The sequence below is a fragment of the Meleagris gallopavo genome, chromosome 2, assembly GCF_000146605.3.
Source record: "Meleagris gallopavo isolate NT-WF06-2002-E0010 breed Aviagen turkey brand Nicholas breeding stock chromosome 2, Turkey_5.1, whole genome shotgun sequence".
NCBI classification, from domain to species: Eukaryota; Metazoa; Chordata; class Aves; order Galliformes; family Phasianidae; genus Meleagris; species Meleagris gallopavo.
Window position 1 is genome coordinate 67,767,243 of NC_015012.2, and position 22,311 is coordinate 67,789,553.

The window sequence follows — 22,311 nt, forward strand, 5'->3', positions numbered from 1 at the left end:
GGCACAATTTTATTAAGGATAATCTAGTTTGCAACTTCATTTATCAGGTGATTTTATTTTATCAACGCTGCCCGGAGGTAGTGATAGAATATCATCTTTCCTTTGATTAATTATTTCTGCTCTCTCCTGGAGGCATAGCTTAGAAAATTTATGGGACAAGGGAAACCTCCTAGAAGCAGTTTCTGTTCACAGCAACTAGTTTTTTACCCATATAGATGAATGATATCAAGAAGTAGATTTCCTTAGTTCTGACTTGCTTTTCTCACGTACACAGAAAAATGGGTGGATAATTCTTCCTGACAAGTATAGCTTGCTTTTCAGCCAAATGCTTTTGGAAGTCATAGCGCACAGTGTTCAGTGGTAATGACTTAAAATACACAAGATACAGAAAAGATTCAAAGGATAGTGGTAGAATCCCTGGAGCTGAGGAATCTTACTTTTTAGAATCCCTGAAATTATTCTTCCATTTCTTGGTGTATTTTTGAACTACTAGTAGTCACTGAAGTTGACTTGTAGCAGTTAGACATTTCATCTGTTTTGTGATTATTAATATTTGGATTCTTTGACTGTTATTAGTTTGTTGAATTTTCCCACCTTTTCAGATATTGCCCATGAAAGAAAAGATCGGTGCAAGCTGTCTATAGTTTTACTGTTTAAATAAGCAAGTTTCTCCTTCTTCCTCTTGTTTTTTTCTTCCTTTTTCCAACATTATTATAGAGATGCATTAGCATACCTCTTGGTGTTCCTATTATGAAGCACCTTCAAGACTTGTTATGATGTCTTTCTGGAAATTACATCATAAAGTGAAATTTTTGCAGGGTTTCATTGTACTACTGTTGTTGTCATCCCCCTCCCCCGTTGTTAAAGCAATGTAAAAAAACAAAAAACAAAACAAAAAAAAAAAACACAACTAACTCATTCTCATCATTCTTTTCCACTTCCTGCTTCTCACTGGGTGATTTTTCTTCATCATAGAAAGAGAACTGCAAATCTGAAAACAACAAATGAGCCTGAAGTACTGTCTCTCCAACAAGGATGTGGTCACCAGTGTTCAGTTGTTGAAATCAGTTTGATCTGATCCTTAAAAATATTTTCTTCTAAACTGGCACTCTTAGGTATTTTCTAGGACTTCCAATTTTTTCTTGACTGTTTTTCAGGTGGTGTCTTGGTTTGTTTGTTTCTTTCTTTTTCCCTTCTGCAGCCCTTTTGTTTGTTTTAATCTTGTAAATTAACGTCTCAAAAATTAAATTTTACAAATATAATTTGAATCAAAAACCTCGTGTAAAAGTGCTTCTAAGTGTCCTGTTGTTTTCAGGAAGTTCTTCATAATTCTGTAACATTCATTGTCCAGAATAGATGATATGTTTCTTTTCAAGACAAAAAATAGAAGTTAAGGTTTTTGCTGTACTAACCCCATGTTTAGTGATTTATGGTGCCTCTGGTTTTGAATAGCGAGCAACATCTCTAAACAGGATAACTCTGAAATTATTCCGCTATCAGAAGTCATAAGCCAAGCTTCTTGGCAATGTAACTGGAATATGTAGATCCTTCTCTGACGTAAGCTGGGTATTTGACATCACCAGTGTTGAAATTCAATTTATTCTGTAGGAGGATTTTTGGATATGCATTTACAGGTGAAATTTGAATACTCTAGATGCCCTGCATTAGGAGTTAGAGACAAGGTTTGGATCATCTTTTTGAAGCAGCAGCTCAACAGCATAGCTGTCTTGAGATAACTAATCAAGTTCTGACCAAAACGGGAACAGAAATGCTGAATTAGCTGGTTATTTTTTGAGTGAGTGTATCTTTCTCATGTCCCATTAGATGTGCAAAACAATAAATAAGAATAGCTTGTTTTGGAATAGTGTACGTAATGTAAGTTCCCTCCCTTGCATAGTGGCATTTTATTTTTAAAGTGTTTACCATTACAACCTGAACTGATTTCCAGCATGGTAAAGAGGAGGGTTGTTTGCTTTCTGGTGCTTACACAGTGTTGCAGTGAACTGTCTCATGTCAGAGCAGATTTCTCAGTGAAGTAAATCTTGGATTTAATGAAAGAAACTGCACTAGCCAGCAGATGTTACTTGTGTGTGTGCTGCTTCCATTGGGATATCTCTTTTCTTAATCTCATTCTTGAATACCTAAGCCTAGAGGTCATTGAAGAAAGAGATCATAACTCCCATAGACCTATGGGAAAAAAAGTTTAACTTTACTTCAATATATATTTAATTCAAAAGGTATATTATATCTATCTGATATGCCTCTGTACTGTACTTTCAGTGTTCTTTACAGCAAATTGAGGAAAGAAAATGGAATAGTGCATGGCAGATGCCACTTGGTCTGTCTTAGGAAGCACTGAGATCACTATGAAGTGAAGCAGGGAGAGAAGCCAACAAGTCTGTTAGGTTGCAAAAAAGGAGTAGAAGGAATTCCCTGAATCTAATTTGCCACTAACGCTTTATGTAATGGGAGTGCTACCTCGTAACTGATCACAAAAAATGTGATTTAGGAACAATGTCTGCCCTGCTTGTCCTGCAGGATTTCTGAACTCCCAGCTATATTTTTTCCTGCTTCTCCCCACCACTACCTTGTGAGATATTTCATGAGTCATTTGCAGAAGGGCAGCTGAACTTAGAAGACATTTTTTTCTAAAAGACCATCTCCTAGCATTTAGCCTCTGTCATCAGGAGGCTGCTTTTCATCCCAGCGGATAGATAGAGAAACAGGTTCTTCTAAGAGATTTCTTTATTATTTTCTCAGCGCATTTGAAAATGTCTGTAGCGAGTGCTCTTCCTTCTGGATTTTATCTGCATTAATTTCTGCTGCGCTGAGTCACTTTGGCTCCTGTCCAGTTCTGTGTTAAGCAAGCTTTGCAACCAGCTCAGAATTGCTTTGAAGCTAATTTAAGAAACTTAAAGAAGATTGATTAGGATTTCCCTCTGAAGAAGGAAAACCTCAGATCCTGTGGATTTTGCTGTATGTATGGTGGTAATAGGCTGCCAGATCTACGATGCTCTTCAGACATTTTTTTTTTTTTTATAGTTGAGTGCTTGTCATTGCTGCAGTAGATGGAGTATTTCTTCTCTGGTGTGCTAAGCAGCCTGCAGTCCAAAACTAGGAGTTTTTGTTGGTTTGTTTTGTAATGTCAGAGATTATGAGAATTTGAATGGACTCTGCAGAGGTTATGTTCAAGGCCACGCACTGGGAGGGAGAATCTTGATTCTATGGCAGTCTATGAGACTTCTGCCTTCATATCTCAAGCAAGGAGAGTATTTCCCCCTGCCTGCCAATACTGATACTTCCAGACTTGTTGGTAGGGTCTTTGTGATTTGCCTCCCTGAAGTGCTGAGCAGCAGTTATTACAGTTTATCAATTGTAAGTGTTGTATGGCGTTGTTCAACCTCTGGTGCTATCTATGCACAAGTTCGAAGTTTCTCCAGGGGCTGCTCCATTAGGTTTACCCTTTCAGTCTTCTTTGAAATAGAGTTGTATGGTATTTTAAACTGTTAAGCCTTTAATAAAGCTTTTGCAATGTTTGGGAAAACTAATGACATTACAATTTACGAATTTCTTATACTTTTCTTTACTAAACTTCAAAGCATGAATTTTTACGTAAGTGCAGTGAGATATCTTTGTTTCGCAATTAATGAAGGGAATACTGCATATGAAACTGAATGTGTGAAATGTAGTCCCAGGAAGTTAGAAATGAAGTGGTCGTTCCTACTGATCAACCACTCAGCACGGGTATGCTCAGTTCACCCTACTTGTGTGTGCTGGGACTGAAGGTAGCAGCCGTGGGTGAAGGGGATGTTGCTGTCTGCAAGCACAAAACAATAGAAGAGCTTCACAAGTCTGCTACATCCTGTTCTTTTTCAAAAGGAAAGAAATTAACTCAGTGAAACAATAATTGACAATAGAACAAAAGTCATTTTGAAGGCATTGTCTTTGTATTGCTGTAGTTAAATTATGGTACAGATGTTTTTAATAAGGCCTGTTCTATCATGATTTATATGCTTTAGTTACTTTTTTGTAACATTCTTTGGCATTTTAGCACAGTGAATGTCAGTGCACTGACAAATAAAACTTTCACCTGGTTTGGATCAAGCACACAAAGACATGGAAAGAATTGATATCTCTGGTATGTAGTAACTAATCTTGAAAGAGAAGTTGAGAGACATTTTTAGAATCACTAGTGGCTTTCTAAGAATGATTAGCCTATTGTGATTTAGGGAGTGTTTCAAATCCCAAGTCAAAAGTTTCTTTTCATATGTAAAATTAATGTATTATCTGCAAGGAATAATTATTTCTGAAAAGTTGAACTAAACACTTTTTAATTGGAATTTAATTATTTTTGCTATTAATTAGCAAGTTAAAGTTATAAAACATTTCTAGACATTTAGATATGGTTTACTGCTTTAAAAATATGCATTAGACTTAGATTGTTTTGATTTTTTTTATACTATGTTTCAAAGCAGTATTTCAAAATCTGTGTTGAATCTTACCTTAAAATTGGTACAAGTTTGGGGTGGTTTTTTTTTTTTTGGCCTAGGAGGATTTTCAGTTTTATAAAAGTAAGGTGATTTCAGGTATATGTGCACCTTTTTTTTTCCTCAAAGACCACAATTACATTCACCCTTTAATCTGTATATTCTGTAAACAGACAAAAGATATTTAAAAGTGAGAAAAAATGGCACTGAGTATTCCCAAATTTCTGACTCTTAGTTTTTAAGAGTGGAAGCTTGTATTTAATTTCAGTAGCTTAAAGTATTTTTAGCTCTGTCATGCAGTGTTGTACTCAGGCAGATTAATTTTATTTATTTGTTGTGATGAGCATATCATTTCCCATGTTGTATAAGATACTGATTTGGGTATTTATTCACAGAAGTGCATGGAGAATGAGTGCCAAAATTATTTTTAATTCAGTGTGTATGTTCTTGCTGTCTGATTATATTATCTCTAGGCAAATAAAAGAGAAAACTTGACTTTTCATCTGCTCTCTTTCAAACTCTGCTAACTTTTCAGAAGCTGAATAATTTACATCTGCTTCCTGGCAGATTTTGTGATGCTCTTGTTGTCATTACAGAGGCATAAATGGATAAACTGAGGATCTTTCTGAATTTATATCTGCATCTGTGGTACTGGGTGTTGGTTGTCCTATTACTTAAAGATCGTGTAGCATAAATTCTGTGTGTTTATAACAAACAGGAACTAAGAGGGCAAAGACCACCACAGATCTGAATGCACAGCACACTTTTTATTCTCATTAGCTGCTAAGTAAATTTGCAAATTATTTATCTGTAGACCTTACTCTACAGGATTGGAAGTAAGCTTCTAGTGTCTGTTTTAGATCAAAATTGAGTGTAAATTGTTTTGAAGTGCTAAGCCTCATTTGTTTTTTTTTTTTAAACAACAACACCAACAAAAAAAGGATGGAAACTGTATGTACTAAAGAGGAATAACAAATATTCTTGATTGTAGTTTGTATTGTTTAATCCTCAGGTACTTTGTAGTAATGAGTAGATGTGCAAGAAGTGTTCCTTTCTCTCTGGATCATGCTTATTAGGATAAGGTTTCTAAATCTATGCCTCATGTTCCAGCATCTGAATTAAGAGAGATTCTTTCTGGCACTGAGATCCCATGCCATGTGACACATAGGGACGTTAGTGTGAGACAAAATTATGCTTACAACTATTTCAGGGCTTCTCTGCTGCTCCCACACATGCTCTGAGAATAGCCCGAGAGGCTGCACGTGGCAGAAGCACCCTGCCAGCCACACGCTGTTGCTGGTACGCTCCTGGAGACTGAAAATATTTATTTTCAGCATTTCACACCTCCCTCCCATACTACTTCTATAGTTTCATTCTTCCTGGTATGTCTGATGCATTGCCCTCAAGGTGATTCTGAAGGAAAAAAATGTTGCTTTTTATATGTGCTAATGGCTGTAGTGATGTGAGTCTTCATTTGAAAATATGTGAGCGATGAGTAACGTAATGGGACTGGCACAAGTGGATCACTCCTCACTGCGATAAAGCAGAAAACCGTAGAACCCTTCTGTGAGCAGTAACTCTTGTAAAAACTGTCAGCTTCTAAAATTAAGCATGAAATGCCATCACGGAAAGGTTTTTTCTTCAGGGCTTGCCCTTTCCAGTTTACCTTAATCTTTGAGATAGAAGCACAGCCCTTTATTGGTTGCATAAATAAACCATTGGACTTGCTTCAGAGATAACACCCAATTTAAAGGTGAGATTGAATCAGTTGTTGAAAATAGTCTATTTGGAGAAGCTTAAATAGGTTCACATATCTTGGTGTCTCACTGAATTGATTTTTTTTCCACCTCCCATTTGTTCCTCTCGGAGAGAGAGGTAATGATTATTTCAGTAAAAATAGGAATGAAAACCCTTACATTACAAATGTCACCTTGACGAGCCGTTTTTTGGTTTGGTTTATTTTTTGGATGAGTTTGCATTTACTGTCATGTTATTTAATCTTAACTGATGATGATAAAAGCCTTGCTGAAGTCATTTTCCAGAGATTTCTATAAGGAAAAGAAAAGGCATCTGGCCCAACAGCATTGTTACTGGAAACACAGGAAGGACCAGGTGTGCACACTGTGTGAATTGCCAGCAACAACTGGAGTTGTTTGGAGGGTATTTTAGAAAGGATTCTCTCTGGAATGCCTCATCTCTATCCTCAGCAGGTCTCTTGTTCATCAGCTATTTTATTAGCGGATAGTGTTCAATTTGTTTTCTTTCTAGATATTTCAAGTGTGTTCTCCTGTAATGAGTTCTGATGAGTACTTCAGTGGTAAAGAGATCTTTGTGGCAGTAGCTGGGAAGGGTAATTTCATCTGTGCAAAAATACTTTCGGCTTTTAGTTCTAATTATTATTTTTTTAATTTAATAGGAATTAAAATACTGAATTTTACCTAGAATAAGCCTAAAAGACTAGGTGAAGCCTTCAGATGTCAACACAGTTTCTTTTGAAATTTCTCACACATCTTTAGCCATGATTAAGCTAAAATCAAATGTGATTTCATTTTTTTACATGCCATGTGGCTTTCTGTTTCACGTTACAAGCAGTGCTCAGAATAAATGTGTTGCACGAGATCGTATTACTGGTGGGGTTCATTAGTTATAAAAACAGATCCTGTTGATCATGTACACTTTATAAAATATGGTAGGTTTCTTTCCTCTAAAAGTGAAGAGGTTGTAAGCATACAATGAAGTAAGAATGTGATTGTATTACTTTGTTCTGATTAGAATAGAAACCACAAATGTTGATACCAAAACAAATGCTAGGAACTTCAGGATAAGCAGTAAATTGCTTTCATGCCCATGTTTTGTTTGATTGTCAAAATTGGATATGCTGGATCCTAAACTAGAACATGTTTGCAGGTACATGCATCTAAACAACAAGATGAAGAAATTGTTAAGCAATTGCAGTGCATGTTTCGATATGTGGAATTTAGCTTTTAAGTTACTACAGCGCTGTGACTTATTGTAGTAGAGGGGCACGTAGGAAAGCATATGCTGCCTGGATACTTGATTCTTTGCAAGCAGATTTCCTAAAAGCCAGCAGATAGCTCTGCTGTCTTGCCAGGTGGGTTTGGGGGTTCTACAGTGCCAGCACTCCTGGTCCTAGCTGCTGGGAAATGTCTGGAAATATGCCAGGTATGACAAAAGTGTCTGTCGTGGATTATGTTACCGCTGTGATTAGGGGAATTTGAGACAACCTGGAAAGACTGGCCAGTGCTCAGTCCATGTTTGCTGGATACAGTAATGCTGTTATGAGTTTATGGTGCGTGCGCAAGTGTTGAACAGTCACCTTTTTGATGCTTTCATAAGGTTTAATAAGAAACAGGGTCTTCAGCTATTCAAGGTTTATTCTTTTGATTTGACTCTGGTGTGTGGAATGACTCTGTTGAGAAATGTTATTAATGTATTAACAATGTTATCAAAATGTATGCCAATATATTAATACAAAAACCATAATTCTGTGGCTTTTTTAATATCTTTAGCTTTTTGCTCGTGATTAACTTTGTTTTTACAAGCAAATACTGCTGCATTTCAGCAGACAAGATCAAGTCTTAAGGGAGTTATACATATTTTGTCTGGGAGTCACATAGCTATTTCTTACTCAAAACAGTGAAACATTTGCTTGGGTCTCACTAAGTTGCAATCCTACGATGTGTTGTTTCTTCTCCATACACTGTTCTCTCGTGTTTGAAATTTAGAGTTTTTAAAAATGAGAGATTTTTAGGAATGTCTTAGATTACAAATTTTAGTCCTATTCATTCTCCTTACCAGCTCAGTCACAGTGCAGGACATGTAAAAATTAATAGACATACCCTTTGTATTGTCATGTTTTGATGTTTTTCAGAGCTATCTAGCAACCAAGCAGGTGATGGCTTGATCATTCCACATTTTTTCTTGTCTTGTCTTAGGTTTTCTATCCTAGCAAAGATGGTACTAAGATCCCCATGTTTATTATTCACAAGAAAGGAATTAAATTGGACGGTTCTCATCCTGCCTTCTTGTATGGATATGGAGGCTTCAACATATCAATTACCCCAAGCTACAGGTAAGCAGCAGGGTATTTTACACTTTCTGAAGCAATTTGATGTTAACAACTGTCAGAAAGGACTGAGAGCTGGCTGGACTATGGATCTGCAGAGTTAAGGGTTTCAGGTCCTTGAGAAGTAAGAATTGCAAGGGCTGCAGATCAGAGTCCAGACATCATATATTTGTTTTGTTAGTTCTGAATTCAAGGTACTTGCCCAGAATCACAGAAAAAAATTCTGTCAGAGTAGAGAAGTGCTGTGCTCTTGTCAAGTTTACAGCAGGCACCCTACTCTGTGAATTATAGCTTAACCACTTCCTGCGTTGTCATTGAGTTCAACAGAAAAGACATAATGAATTAAAATGCTGAGCTGATAGTATAGGAAGTTTCCTTTTTATCAACTATGTCTTAAGTATTAAAGAAAATTCTTGTGTACTGTAAGTTGTGAAAATTCAGATGTATTTTAATATGCTTCTGAAAAGATTGTCAAAAGGAAAATCATACTGTGTTCCTATATAATCAAAAAGAGAAAAGATTATTTTGTCTAGAGGTACGTTTGATACAGGCTCTGCATATGCAAAGCAATGCGTTGTAAACCAAAAATGCTGTTTGCAAAACAGGATTTGTAGCTCTCCAAAGCCATAGCCTATATTGAATAGATGTCCTCTTTAAAGAAAGGGCTTATTTCCTCTGTGAGGGAATTCAAATAGACTTAGCAAAAGTGGCACTGATTGTCTTAGAGCTTTGATGTATAACAGTTGTTTCTAAGCAAGGCAGAAGTAAACAGAAATGCGAAGGGCTGAATGGAACACTGTGTTTCAGATAGAGGAGCAGCTCACTAATACAGAAATAATCTAATATCAAAACATGCTGTTAAGTTTGTGTACTACCAGTCTTCTTTTAGAGTCAGTGTATTTCAAGAAATTTTTTGTAGTGTTAGCTTTTCCAGGTCACTGTGGTTGCATTTCTAAGTAGGTTTTACAGTCTCTGGTGGTCTATATCAAGTACCTTGTCCAACAATGGACCTCACATCTTGCACTCTGTGATTACTGGAAAGTATTTTATATGCCTTGTAAAGCTACATTTTTAATTTCCTGTGGTTTTTGTGAGACAATTATATAACCAGAATAGGTTTTAAATTCCCTTTTAGATTAGACTCAAGCACTGATTTATTACGGTCTATTGTAGATGCTGAAAACTGCAATAAAACTGACCATGTTTTCTTTTCTAAAGTAAATATAATGTATTTATTGATTTGGGATAAAATTTCATGTGGTGCAGAGCCAACGTGAGTTGGCTGCTGGCAAAAGGAGTGGAAAGTATCCCGTGGTCCCTTGTTCCAACTCCCTTTCATTAGCCCTGATGTTATTTGGAACTGTTGCTAAGTTCATTACCATCACAAGGGTGGCAAAAAACTATCCTAGCAAAAAGGATGGGTGGTTTTCTGCCACTTGGGCAAGTTGAAATTTGACTTGTTGGAGTCCAGCAAGTTAGCAAGCAGCAAGAAAGTGTAACTAACAGAAGGGAAGATGGGAGAAAGGGAGCAGTGACCTGTATCTTTTGGAGCTCCATGAAACTGTACAGTTGAGCAGTGGATTAAATAAGAGTATTAATCTGTTGCAATACCTTAAAAGTAAGAAGCACAGATAACTATCAGTTTGAAGAGATTCTATCTTATTCCATTAACAATGTGAAGAAGACACAGGTGAGCTGCATCTCCCTCCTCATTCTTTCCTTGTAACAGCAACACGTCCCTTCTTAGCCTTTCAAAAAAGAGGGAGACAAACACCAAAGCCTTCGAATGCACCTTTATTGTTGATAAACTCAGAGTTGCACACTTGATGAGGAAGAATATTCTGGAAGTAAGCAGGCAAGATCAGGAAAAGAAATTGTGATAGAGAAGTTATGTCAGAAAGATAGGACTTCCATACCTAGTAAGTTCAGTGCGTGACTGTGTCCTAGTTCCTATACACTACAGTATTCAGGAGTAGTTCCCAGGTCCAAGAGCTGCTCCCATTGCAGCCCTACACCACACCATTTTATTTTTTTTAATTTTATTTTTTTTAATAGATGAACTCGGACACAATTGCTCAAAAAGACCAGAGGATGGTCAAGGCTGCCACGTATCTCACCTGACCCCGAGCTGAGACAGTTGCGGAAATGCAATTGCATAGTAGCCTACTTACACACACACACACACACACACACACACACACACACACACACACACACATAAGACCACTCTATTTCTGGGTAAATATTCTTTTTTTTTTTTTATTTGCATTTAAGGCTTTTGTAACTTTTTACAGAATGTTCCTACTTCTCCTATCATAGAATCATCTTGGTCAGAAAAGACCTTTAGGATCACCAAGTCCAACCATCAGTCTAACCTACCAAATCCTATCACTAAACCAGATATCTTGGTGCCACATTCACACAACTCATGAATACCTCCTGGGATGGGGACTGCACCTCTGCCACGGGCAGCCCATTCCAATGCTTTACCACCATCTCCATGAAGAATTTCTTTCTAATATCCAGTCTAAACCTCCCTGGTATGTTTTTAGACTGCTGATTATTTCCAGTGACCATCTTCTGTCCTATACTACTTAAAGTCAGTAAAATATTTTCTTGCTGATATTTTGCATCCATCAATGTGAGCCAGCTCTTGGGCTTGGGAAACTTGTTTTTTAATTCAAAAAGCGATATTGCTTTTCACTTATTCTCTAATACACACACAAAAAGTCTTTTCCCCTGAAAGCAACAGAAACAAATCAACAAGAGGATCCAAAAATAACTGTAAGAATGATAGGCCAAAGTCATTAAGTCAGTTACAGCAGTGTTTTATTTTTGAATGCAAGCATGCATCTTTTATGTGTTCCTCTGGACCAAAGAGCTGTATTCGGTAGCATTTCTAAAATGTGCACACTAGAGCACTATCATTAATTATATACAGCCTGCATAGTGAGTGCAAGTTAAAATTGATGGAATTGGCACCTGTGGCTTGGCAGATCTGCAGTGGTAACGCTATTGCAAACCCACCAATAATGCCTCAGATTCTGCTAATTACACTGCAGGAACCAGCATGTTTCCCTGTACTGTTCTGTGGGTGCCTCTGCAGGTGCAGTAGAAGCAATTTCTCATGCACCCAGAAATACAATTGATTGTGAAGCAGACTGTGAAATTGTATTTCACTGCTACAGGGCCAGATTCAACCAAGCCTTTAAGCATGGAGGCAGTGTAGGGAAAGTCTGCAAGCCCACAGAAAGGTCAAGCAACACCACAGCCAATGCTGCAGAATGTATGATCACTAGATGACTCTTTTCTGTTTCTCTTTTACGATTGCCTCCTGCCCCATAAAAGCCAATGAAGTCCAATGACTCGGGGATTATGAGATTTTTTCCCTACTACCAATGCACTAGCCTGTGTTTTTTCCAAAGAAAGCTGCAACCATCAGCTGATGAGGAAATGGCTATAAAGACTGTCAGAGGGAGAAGGGAGCCAGATTTCTCCATACAGAAGGAGACAATTTCTAGACATCAGAGGCTACTGTACAGTTTACTGTGACTTAAAAAGCAAGGTGATTTGAAATTGAATCTGGAAACAAGAATCTACCTGGAAAAACAGGAGAAAATAGCAGGCTTTGGATGAAAGTTGAATTTTATGTTGATAATTTCAGATTTTTACTTTCTTAAAAGTTAGTCTATCTTAATTCCTTGAATTTAAAATTGACTTTGAGAAAACCTGTTATGAACACTAGGCATTTCCACCTCAAAATATCAGTCGAGTTGTCTCACTTTATTACTGATCATACCCAAGTGCGTATTAATTAATAGTTTTTTGCAGTAGCATTACTAGATGTTTGTGTTGAGAGTGTACGGTTGTAACATTATCAGAAGTGCCTAAGTTCCAGTTGTACCAATGAGAGTGAACACAGATACACAAGCCTTACTTACATTTTTTGCAACATAATGATTATTTCAATCTCTGGACTTTATCCTATTGAGGGTCTGTGCAATTGAAAGAGAATTTGATAGGGGAAATGGAGACTAGCTTCGTATAATCAGTGACTGCATTAGGAACTCTTCTGAAATTCAGTATCTTAGGAGATGACAAGTCACTTCCAGGCCCTCTGAAAATTATCGCCAAAGTAGCACCTGTGTTAGAGGAGTCTCCATGAATGTGATGCACTCAAGAATTTGGTTCCATGTTGCTCAGATTATTTGATTAAATATGTTGACTCCTCAGGCACAGTTTCCTTTTCAGAGGATGGAAAGGTGTGGCATGTTTTATTTTTAAAATAATCTCAGACAATATGTTTGGGTAGCAAATTCATACCTCATCTTCAATTCCTCTTCCTTGCACCTTTGGTTGGTTACTCAATCAAGTAAGTAGTACCCAAACTTTCTATTGATTTTGTCTGGGATAGAGACATGGAAAAGCAGTGCAGAGTGTTCTATGAGATTTTGTAGCTTTCACATAGCAAAATTTAAGAAGCCACCATCTTATGGGACAAGCTACTATGAGACTACTGTACATTGTCAATGAATTAACCTGAAGAAATTAGACATCCTTAAGTTTGTCAGAATAATGCTCTTTGACCTTCGCACAGTATGCTTATGGAATATCAATCTTACCAATGATCAGCATGTCCAGTGATCAAAGGAAAAATACTGTTCACAGTGGTGGACTTAAGAATTGATTTTACAGAGGTCATTCATGCCATCTGATGGCCACAGATACAGATTTCCAATTCTTTTTCTGACAGGTTATATAAATGCAAAAGTCTCTTATTTGTCATCTTTCTGCTTTTTTTCTTTATTTTCTTAATCCTTGGCACATATGTCAAGATCAAGTGCCAGTACATACATAATTACTTTGTGAACTATGGAACATTTACTTGTTTTGGTATTACATCCATGTGAGAAATGCTGTAAGACAATTGTCTTTCAGGATATTTCAGATAAGCAGTAGGGAGGGGCTTAAAGTTAAAAAGACCTAACCCTTGCTCTTACAGTTGAATAGGTTTAACTTTTGCAGGCAGTGGTCTCTTGCATAAGCAAAAAATTCAAGTAAGAAAGAAAATTTAAGTAAATTCGACTAAAAAAGAAATTTAAACCTACTAGAGAGGAGGAAAAAAAAAAAAAAGAACTTGTTGGTATTAAGTTTGAATATTTACTGTTCTCCTTAACAATAAAATGGTTTTAAGTCTGGAGCTTCCACTGTGTTAAACTATTGCCTCAATACAGATAAATATATCTTCTTAATTGTTAAACTTAACCTAAATTACTTAAATCCCTTTTTTAATAATACTAATAGCTTTTATACTTTTAGCAATTCGACATTTAAGAAAAAATCATGTTACTTCAGCTTTCAGCCAGGTTTGAAAGCTATAAGGGAAGGCAAAAACTTTTTTTTATTTTTTTATTTTTTTGGCAGAACTTTTTTTATGTTTTTACTTTTTATATTTAACAAATCAAGTGGAAAACATGAGGAATGGGGCTGACTAAGACTTGACTGCAGAGCCTGGCACAAAACAAGGACAAATACAGTTTTATAAAGGTCAGAGAAAAAGCATGAAGCAGAAGTTGTATATATCAGCCCATAAACAAATGTCATGTGCTGATCATTATTCTAAATTTGCTTTCTTCATTTGGGCTAAACTTTCTTTTCCTGAAAAAGCAAGGGACCACTGAAAGGCAGCAGTTAAAAAGCCTCGGGTTCCAGTGGTACTTCGTAACTTGCTTTATGTCCCAGGGGAAGAACCAGTGGCCATTCTCCTCAAGGTGTGAAACTAAAGAAGAGCAGAACAGCTCTGGTTTCCTTTAAGAGGCTGCGGAGTGTTTCATTTCCATTGACAACCATTGAAAAGAACCTGGCTACTCAGGTTTGCCATCTAAGGAGGACTTTATTCATTATTTCATCATTGATCTTAGGACTTTCCTTCAAAGTATTTTTCTAAAAGTGGTAGGAATACAAGTAGTTATAAATAGATAATAATAATAATCCTCTGCTTGCTTTTTCAGTGTGTCAAGACTTATTTTTGTGCGACACCTGGGGGGTGTTCTAGCAGTGGCGAACATCAGGGGTGGTGGTGAATATGGAGAGACCTGGCACAAAGGTAAATCAGTCCAAGCACAGGAACAAAACTGCAGATCTAACAGTGAGGCTGAGGGACAACGTTTTCATTTGTCCCTCTTCCATCCTCAAGTCTCATTTCGCTTTACTTTTATTCCATAGAAAAGTCAGATTTTTTTTCTCATTCATGTGATCTCTACCTTACCCAGTGTTATCTGAAATTTTCAGTGGATTTTCAGTGAATTTTTTGCATCCTAATTTGAATGGTTTTGCAGAAAGTATTTTCCAAGATAGTGAAAGCTATTCTATTTTTAAAAGCAAGATCAATTTCCTAGATAATAGGATTGGAAATCCAGCGATTTATCGTGAACAGTTTTCTGAACAAAGACTGTCTGTACTGTAGGAGATCTGCCTTGCCTTTACATCTCTCTTACATTACTTGTAATGCACATGACCCCACAGTTCTAGATCCGTAAGACAGTGCAACAATCTATTTAGTCTTTATTGGTATCACAGAAATTAACCACTTGCAAAACCTTAAAGAAGATATGAACTTTGGAGTTCAGAATGTAATTCTACTAGCTTTGTATATTAGAAAACAAACATCAACAGAATTGATTTTACACAATTTATGAATAAATCCTTTATTAGTGAGTGAGTGAGATTGTTTTCATATGATCTTTAATCAGCTCAATGAGTGACGTGTCATGCACTCTTTACGTAGGAAATACAACTTGTAGGTAGACATTTTTTAAGTGACTTTAGTGTTCCATGTCACTTCTTAGCAGTATTTCTCTCCATATTTTTCCAGTACAATCCTCACCTAAATCCTTTTTTTGTCAGCTTTTCTGATTGTTGACAATTTTCTGCATGCCTTCACCAGAAGAAAAAGCTGAAGAAAATCCCTCTCAGATATGCAATATAACCACCATTATTTGGTGATGATGCCTCATTTATATCCCAAGAGTCTGGAGGATAAGTTGCTGGAAATCTTGTCAGTAAGACAAATGCACAAGAACAGTGATGATGCAACTTTTTGCATGGGGAGTAATCCATAATAACTTTGTATTAAACATAACAGTATTCCCAGATCATTACATCTTGATATTACCATTTCATCTGTGGTAACTTTTTGTCTGGGTCATTTCCTTACAATTGAGTTAAGAAGTAATGGTTTCATAAATAGAAACTATATGTGCTTGCAGATGCAGGATATTATTGCTGGAGATGAAGTATCCTTCATTAATTTTAATTTGCAGATTGGCTTGTAATAGGTTTTAATAAAATTTATTTTAATATGATAATGCTTCTTTATTCCACCTATTTCCTGCTTAATTTTGACCCAAGTCTTTTTTGCAGTTGCAAAAATAGATATACATCTGTTCTTTGCTAACTCTAGAAGCAATTACAGGTTTACTGTATGGATTTTGACCTTACACTAGTTCAGAACTTGAAGGAAAGAGTAAGATTTATTTATTTCTCCTTTGCTGCCGTACATTTGAAGACTTTTTCATTATCTCAACACATCTTTCTTCAATGGTCTTGTTAGTATGAGAATATTTGCTTGCTATAAAATAATGCTCACAATTCCACAAGGAAATCCATATGATTAAAGTCTGGAGTTACCTTACTCAAATTTTGCAACGTAGAAATGAAGCATCCAATTTCAGTTGGATGTGTAGAGTCATTAATGGATGATGGAAATAAGCACCTTCATATTGTATCTAATCCTGCTTATTTTAAGGTGGAGTTAATTATCCTGAACCATAGTGGGAGCCCGGGCAATTAGTTTAGGCTAAACCACTTGGCTTTAAACTAAGTGGAAGGAAATGGAGTTCCATTTCTGCCAGGTACAAGCCCCTAGTACCTGACTGGGCCACAGTCTTTCCTTCAGGAATGTAAAGATATTCTCCTCAGACTGTTACAAACATTTAATTGTCTGAGAAGGAATGTACCAGATCTAAGGTAGGGTGATCTTTGAGGAGAAACCATTTTTTAGTCCCTTACCAAACAAGCATCTGAAGAGAGGAGGATGCCAATATTGAGACTGGGTCATCTGTGAGCCCTCTAGGTTGATATTCTTTCCACACTGATAGCTCACTAATAAAATTTTTAACCAAGATGCGATTCTGAATTTCTTATTTGACCACAGCTACATATCATCTGATTTGGAAACATAATAGGAAAAAAGGTAAATTATCAGCCGCGTATTCTTCGTCCAGGAAATTAAAGTGCTTATTTTATATGGGTGCAAATTTGAAGTTTTATCGCCTTAAGAAACTGTCACTGAGGTTAATGCTGTTAATGTCCCATTAGATCAAGCCTCAAGTGGATTGTGTGGTTATTTTGTATATATTTTGTAATGCAAAGCTTTTAGCTTTAATATTACTGGTTTGGAATGTTACCTGGCGCTCATTCCACAGTGTAAGTATGTATTATTCAGAGTTTCTGAAAGCATTAGAGTTATTGACAAAGCCATTTTATAGTCTTTGTGTTGAAAGAATATTTCACTTTTGCTGTCTTTCTGACCTGCATCAATTATTAAAATGTTCATGAAATTGGAATTGTTCCCAGGTATTTTTGCACATGTGTTTTTCTGAAGGGATGGATTCACATGGGTTTTATGGAATCAACTGGTTTGTTTTATTTGTGTGCTAGGTGGTATCTTGGCCAACAAACAAAATTGCTTTGATGACTTTCAGTATGCTGCCAAATACCTCATCAAAGAAGGCTACACGTCTCCAAAGAAGCTGACTATTAATGGAGGTTCAAATGGAGGCCTCTTAGTTGGTAAGAACTGCTTGTATATTTCCCAGCTTTGGTACTGGAGTTTATCAAAATAACCAAGCAGAAATTTATCAGAACCTTTGTCAACGGTTTACGGGCTGGTTCGGCCCGGTTCCGTGACTAGAAGGGCGGAGGGATCCGCGGATCCGCGCCCCCGGGAAAAAAAGAAAATAAGGGACCCCGAAATAATTGAAAACAGTGGCAACAATCTGAGGTAAAACAAAGTAATTTACTAAATATGGTATCAACAGAATTTTATAAGGAGAGAGAATGTGAAATTGATAGTGGATCGGCCTTACCACAACGCTGAGATGAGAAGCGCAGGCAGAGAAGCGCAGGCGAGAAGCGCAGGCAGAGAAGCGCAAGCGAAGCAGCGCAGGCAGAGAAGCGCAAGCGAAGCAGCGCAGGCAGAGAAGAGAGCATCAGGTGACCTTGCCGGGAGTTATATCTCCTCGCTGACCGCAAAAAGCCCCCTGGGGAAACGTAGCTGCTCTTCTCCGCTGGACAGGCACCCGGAACTTGAGCATCAGCAGTCAAACCCCCAGTACATTGCATGATGTTATGATGTGGAATACCGATAATGAAAAATCATGAAACCATGACAACCTTTTTTTCAAGAGTTGCAGAATGTCTGTGCATTAATATATACCAAGCATTAAGTATATACAGTCCCACTCTATTTGCCACTTACAATGGACATCAGGATTCTGCAGTGAATACTGACTGCAGTACTTACGATTATTGTCTTGTTTGCTAGAGCCAACCCCTTGGTAGAATCACAGAGTAAGAATGCATTGAAAAAATGTGTTTTTCATCTCTTAAGGCTGATTAGTAGGAAACAATAACTGAATAACCAGAAAACCTGTTATGGAGCATTCAGGAATTTTTGTGTGCCTATGGCATAAGCCAGAATCCCAAGTTCTGCAGTACTTCATTAGAGCTTCTTATTCAGTCCCTCTGTAGCCATGCATTCTCATTCGTAGAGGAGAAAATGATAACCTGACATTTCTGCATTTAAGGCCTTTGTACAAGGACACGTGACTGACTTTTAATCGTGTAGTTAAGAGATGATGACAAATAAATCCAGGAATGTCTCTTGTGCGAAACAATAAATTCAAGGACTTTTAAGGTACTATGTAAATGTAAATGATGTTACAAGTGCATTTCGTTCACTGCTATGTTCTTAAATTTAAGGAAATTAATAGCTTTCTTAGAAAAAGTTGCACAAAAAATCTTATATTCTAAGCAGTGTTTTAAAAGCTACATTTATTTCTGATTATATCCTAGTTTCTAAAAGTGGTAGAATAAAAAAGAGTTATTTGTTTTGGTCTTGGCAGGAGAAAGAAACACAAAAGAATAATGTTGTGGTTAGTTTGGATTATTTTAAAAACAACATGAGAGATATGAGACAGTATGACAGAGATGATCTACTCATGATAAAAGCATCTAGTTTATTGGAAATGAGATTTATTAGGACCACCCTTTGCGTGCTCTACTCTACTCTCTATTTAACAGCTGCTGAATACTGACTGTTGATTTTTTTGTTGTCGTTGTTTTACAGTGAACTAGTATCTTGTATAAGAAACGACATTTGAAGCTATACAGCTCTTTGATCTGTGCCATCTTGGCCACAACAATTGTTTTAAAGACAAACATGTAATGTCATACTTTTGCATATTTGCTTCTCAGATGGCAGAAGGTGTTTGTGTACTGTAAACACCACCAATAGAAATGGATGAAAAAAATAGAGGAAAAAAGGTTTTACACATCATTGGGAGTACAACCACCATAAAAGTCCATGTTATGTGAGCACAATTATATATATATATGAAAATTCTGTTAAACTTCCAGTGTATTACATAGCTTCTGCAAATACTGTTTTGTCCTTACTTGAACTTCAGTTTCACTCAGGATGGGATTCATCCTACTTTGCTTTAGTCACCAAAAAAATGTGTGTTTCTTCATGAACAAATCAGCTGGGCACCCTCTTTAGGTGAGGAAATGAGTGCAGAGTGCATGTCATGTCTGTATTAGACGGACATGTGAGTCTAGACGCTTCTGTTGTGAAAGTCTAGTGTTAGAAACCTATTGCAATTGCTGACTAATTACAATCCATCTGGATTTCGTTGTTCTTAATGAGACAGATTGAAAAAGGTGAATTTAGGAAATACAAAAGTGCTTTTTCAACTTAAGTTTTGCAGTAGCTGTTCATACAACGCTGGCAAGCATAACTGTTACGTTAAGTGCAAGCATCCAGTGCCAGATTTTCTTAGTTTTTCATTTTCTGAGAGAAAAAAAAATTATAAGGAAGAGTATTGTCATTCTTCCAAAATACTGTTTCTTTTTAATCTTAACCAAGAGGAGGTGTCTCTGAGGAGCACAGGGCTCTGAACTCTTGCCTCATTGAGTTGAGAAACAATACTTCCTTGTCCTGCAGGATATGATCCCAAAGCTCAGCATGGCAGCACAGCTGTGACCTGAAAGCCTCTTTCATGAAAATGCAGCATTTGTCCTCTTGTGTTTGCTTAGGCAAACAGTTTGGAGGCTTTGGTACCAAATTTTAAAGCTCAATGTGTAGAGGGATAAAATTAATGAATAAATTGTTGTTCCAGGTTACAGCTCCATTAATGCATATAATTATGGCTAACAAAAGGGGTGTAATGGGAACTGATAAGTGGCTCCAAAAATGCTTTCTTACTGGAGTAACTATTCTGAGAGCTAGGAGCAGCAGTTTTGATATAATCCTGAGCAATGCACAGTTCTTCAAGAGATGTTTTACAATGAAGAATTGAATGAATTCAGTCTTACGATAGGTGTTTTGGCTTTTTTTTTTTCCTGCCAGAATAGCATTTCTCTTCAAAAAAGGAAATGACTTGAAAAGATCTGATTGAAAGACTCAGTTAAAAGGATGAAGAACTTTTAGACAATAGTCTTATATAAGAAAAAGACCCAGGAAGTGCAGTTACCTATCAGAGATGACTAGAAGTAAAACAACATCCTCCAGAAAACAGAAATAAGATTCAAGTGAAGAAAATAGGTTAAAAATAAGCTTTGACAGGGACTGATGGACCACAGGAGGCTGTGCAAATTGCTAACAACATAAATGTTGGTAATAAAAACTTTCTGTGTGTGTCAGAAGCAGGAAGCTGACCAGAACATCTCTGGGGCTGTGCAGGAGCACTAAATAAAGATAATGACAGAACAGAAAAGAAATGGTTCATTTCTATTGATGTTCCTTACTACAGAGCACTGGGATTTCCCTTCACTAGTCTCTCCTTCTGGGTGATACTCTGAGGAGTTGCCTCAAGCTGAAGCATTAGCAGAAGAGGTTTGAGAATAAATTGAATGAAAAATCATCTCTTGCCAGGACCAGACGGTACACACACAAGATCCTAAATGAATTCCAATGTGAAATTGCAGACTACTAAGCCTGAATGTCTGATGAACAGAAGGGGACAAGTTTAATGCCAATTTTTTAAATGATTCATGGCTAACCACAAACTGCAGTAAATCTGATTTCTGTAACAGATAAGCCAATTGAAACCAACAAATAATAGTTGACATGCATGGGGAAGAATTTTGCAGGCTGAAGTTGTATCTTGAAATCTTATTGCTATTTGAAGGAGTCAAGGAGCATATGGTGCATGTAACAGTGATCTGGTTATTCTTGGATTTTCACAAGCTTTTCACAAGATCTCAAGGAAGTTCTTGTTGAGTTAGATGGAAGGTTGCCATTGTGAAAGAAAGCAAAGAATGGGAAGAAATAATCTATTTTCACAGTGGACAAAAATGAGAAGCTGACGAATTTGAGAAAGACTATATCTAGGTTTGGATGTACAGTGATGAGATCTGAATTAAGGAAGGAATCCATTGTGGTAGTTAAATGAAAATATAGGTACTGTTATTTCTTATGCTACAAAAAAAAAGTGTAGGGAATTTGTAAAATCATCTGGCAGATTTAAATCAAGCAAAAGTTGGAATTGAAGAACTCATTGCTGCAGGATATCGTAACAATAGATGAATAAGCATTAAGAAAGGAAATAGATGTATTTATGGAGGATACTTGTTCTGATGGCTGAGGATAAACTCCAACTCAGGAGAAACCAACTGACTAGTTGCAAAAGCTGACAATGAACAGGAAATCTCTCAGTATTTTCTGTATTAAGGCTTTTTCCAGAGCACCTGCCAGTTGTCACTCTTGTAAATTGAACATGGCGCTAGATGGTCCTAATCTGGTTATTTTTTGTAATAGAAGACAAGCATTATTCTTAAAGAAATTTTCCCTTCCAGAAGTAGGGAAATGAAAATAATAAAAGAAAAAATACTGCAGTAACTTTTTTTTAAATTAAAATGAGGTTGTTCCTCTGATTTTGTAAAAGTTTGCTTTCATTAGAACTCTTTTCATATGAATTGACATAGTAATTATGGAAGAAAACTTATCAGTAAATGGAGAATTTTGCTCCTTAATGTCCTTTTCTTTGTTGACAGTAATGTTAGAAAGTGAATGGTTCAGCACACTTCAATTTCAGTAGTCCAAAAGTTCACACATTTAACAAGTTTCTCCTAGCAAACTCAGTTTGCTACTTTGGAAGACATTTGCTAAGAACTGTGCTTAGTGCTTTAAGAGGAAATAGCTCTTAAGTTCTTTAGAAAATATCAGCTTTGACAATTATAGTTGTTATCCATTTCTATGTTTGTTTCCATTTTTTTCTTAAAAGACTGTTTCATTTCATATATACTGGCAGGCTTCTCTCATTGCAATTGGTTTTATTTTGGATATTCTGTATTCAAGTTCTTTGGCTTCAGATATTACATGGGAAATCTGTATTTCTTATCATGTTGTTTTACCTTAGCAATTTTCTGTTTTGTTGGTTGTTTTTTTTTTTT

At 36.7% G+C, this 22,311-nt stretch overlaps 1 protein-coding gene across 1 annotated transcript in view; it reads left to right on the forward strand.

The window, feature by feature from the left end:
• PREP (prolyl endopeptidase) overlaps positions 1–22,311 on the forward strand; it is a 96,033-nt gene that overhangs the window by 69,163 nt on the left and 4,559 nt on the right. The window contains exons 11-13 of the mRNA XM_010707556.2: positions 8,444–8,580; positions 14,586–14,680; positions 17,296–17,427. Coding sequence (XP_010705858.1) covers positions 8,444–8,580; positions 14,586–14,680; positions 17,296–17,427 — 364 coding nt within the window. The remainder of the gene's footprint in view (positions 1–8,443; positions 8,581–14,585; positions 14,681–17,295; positions 17,428–22,311) is intronic.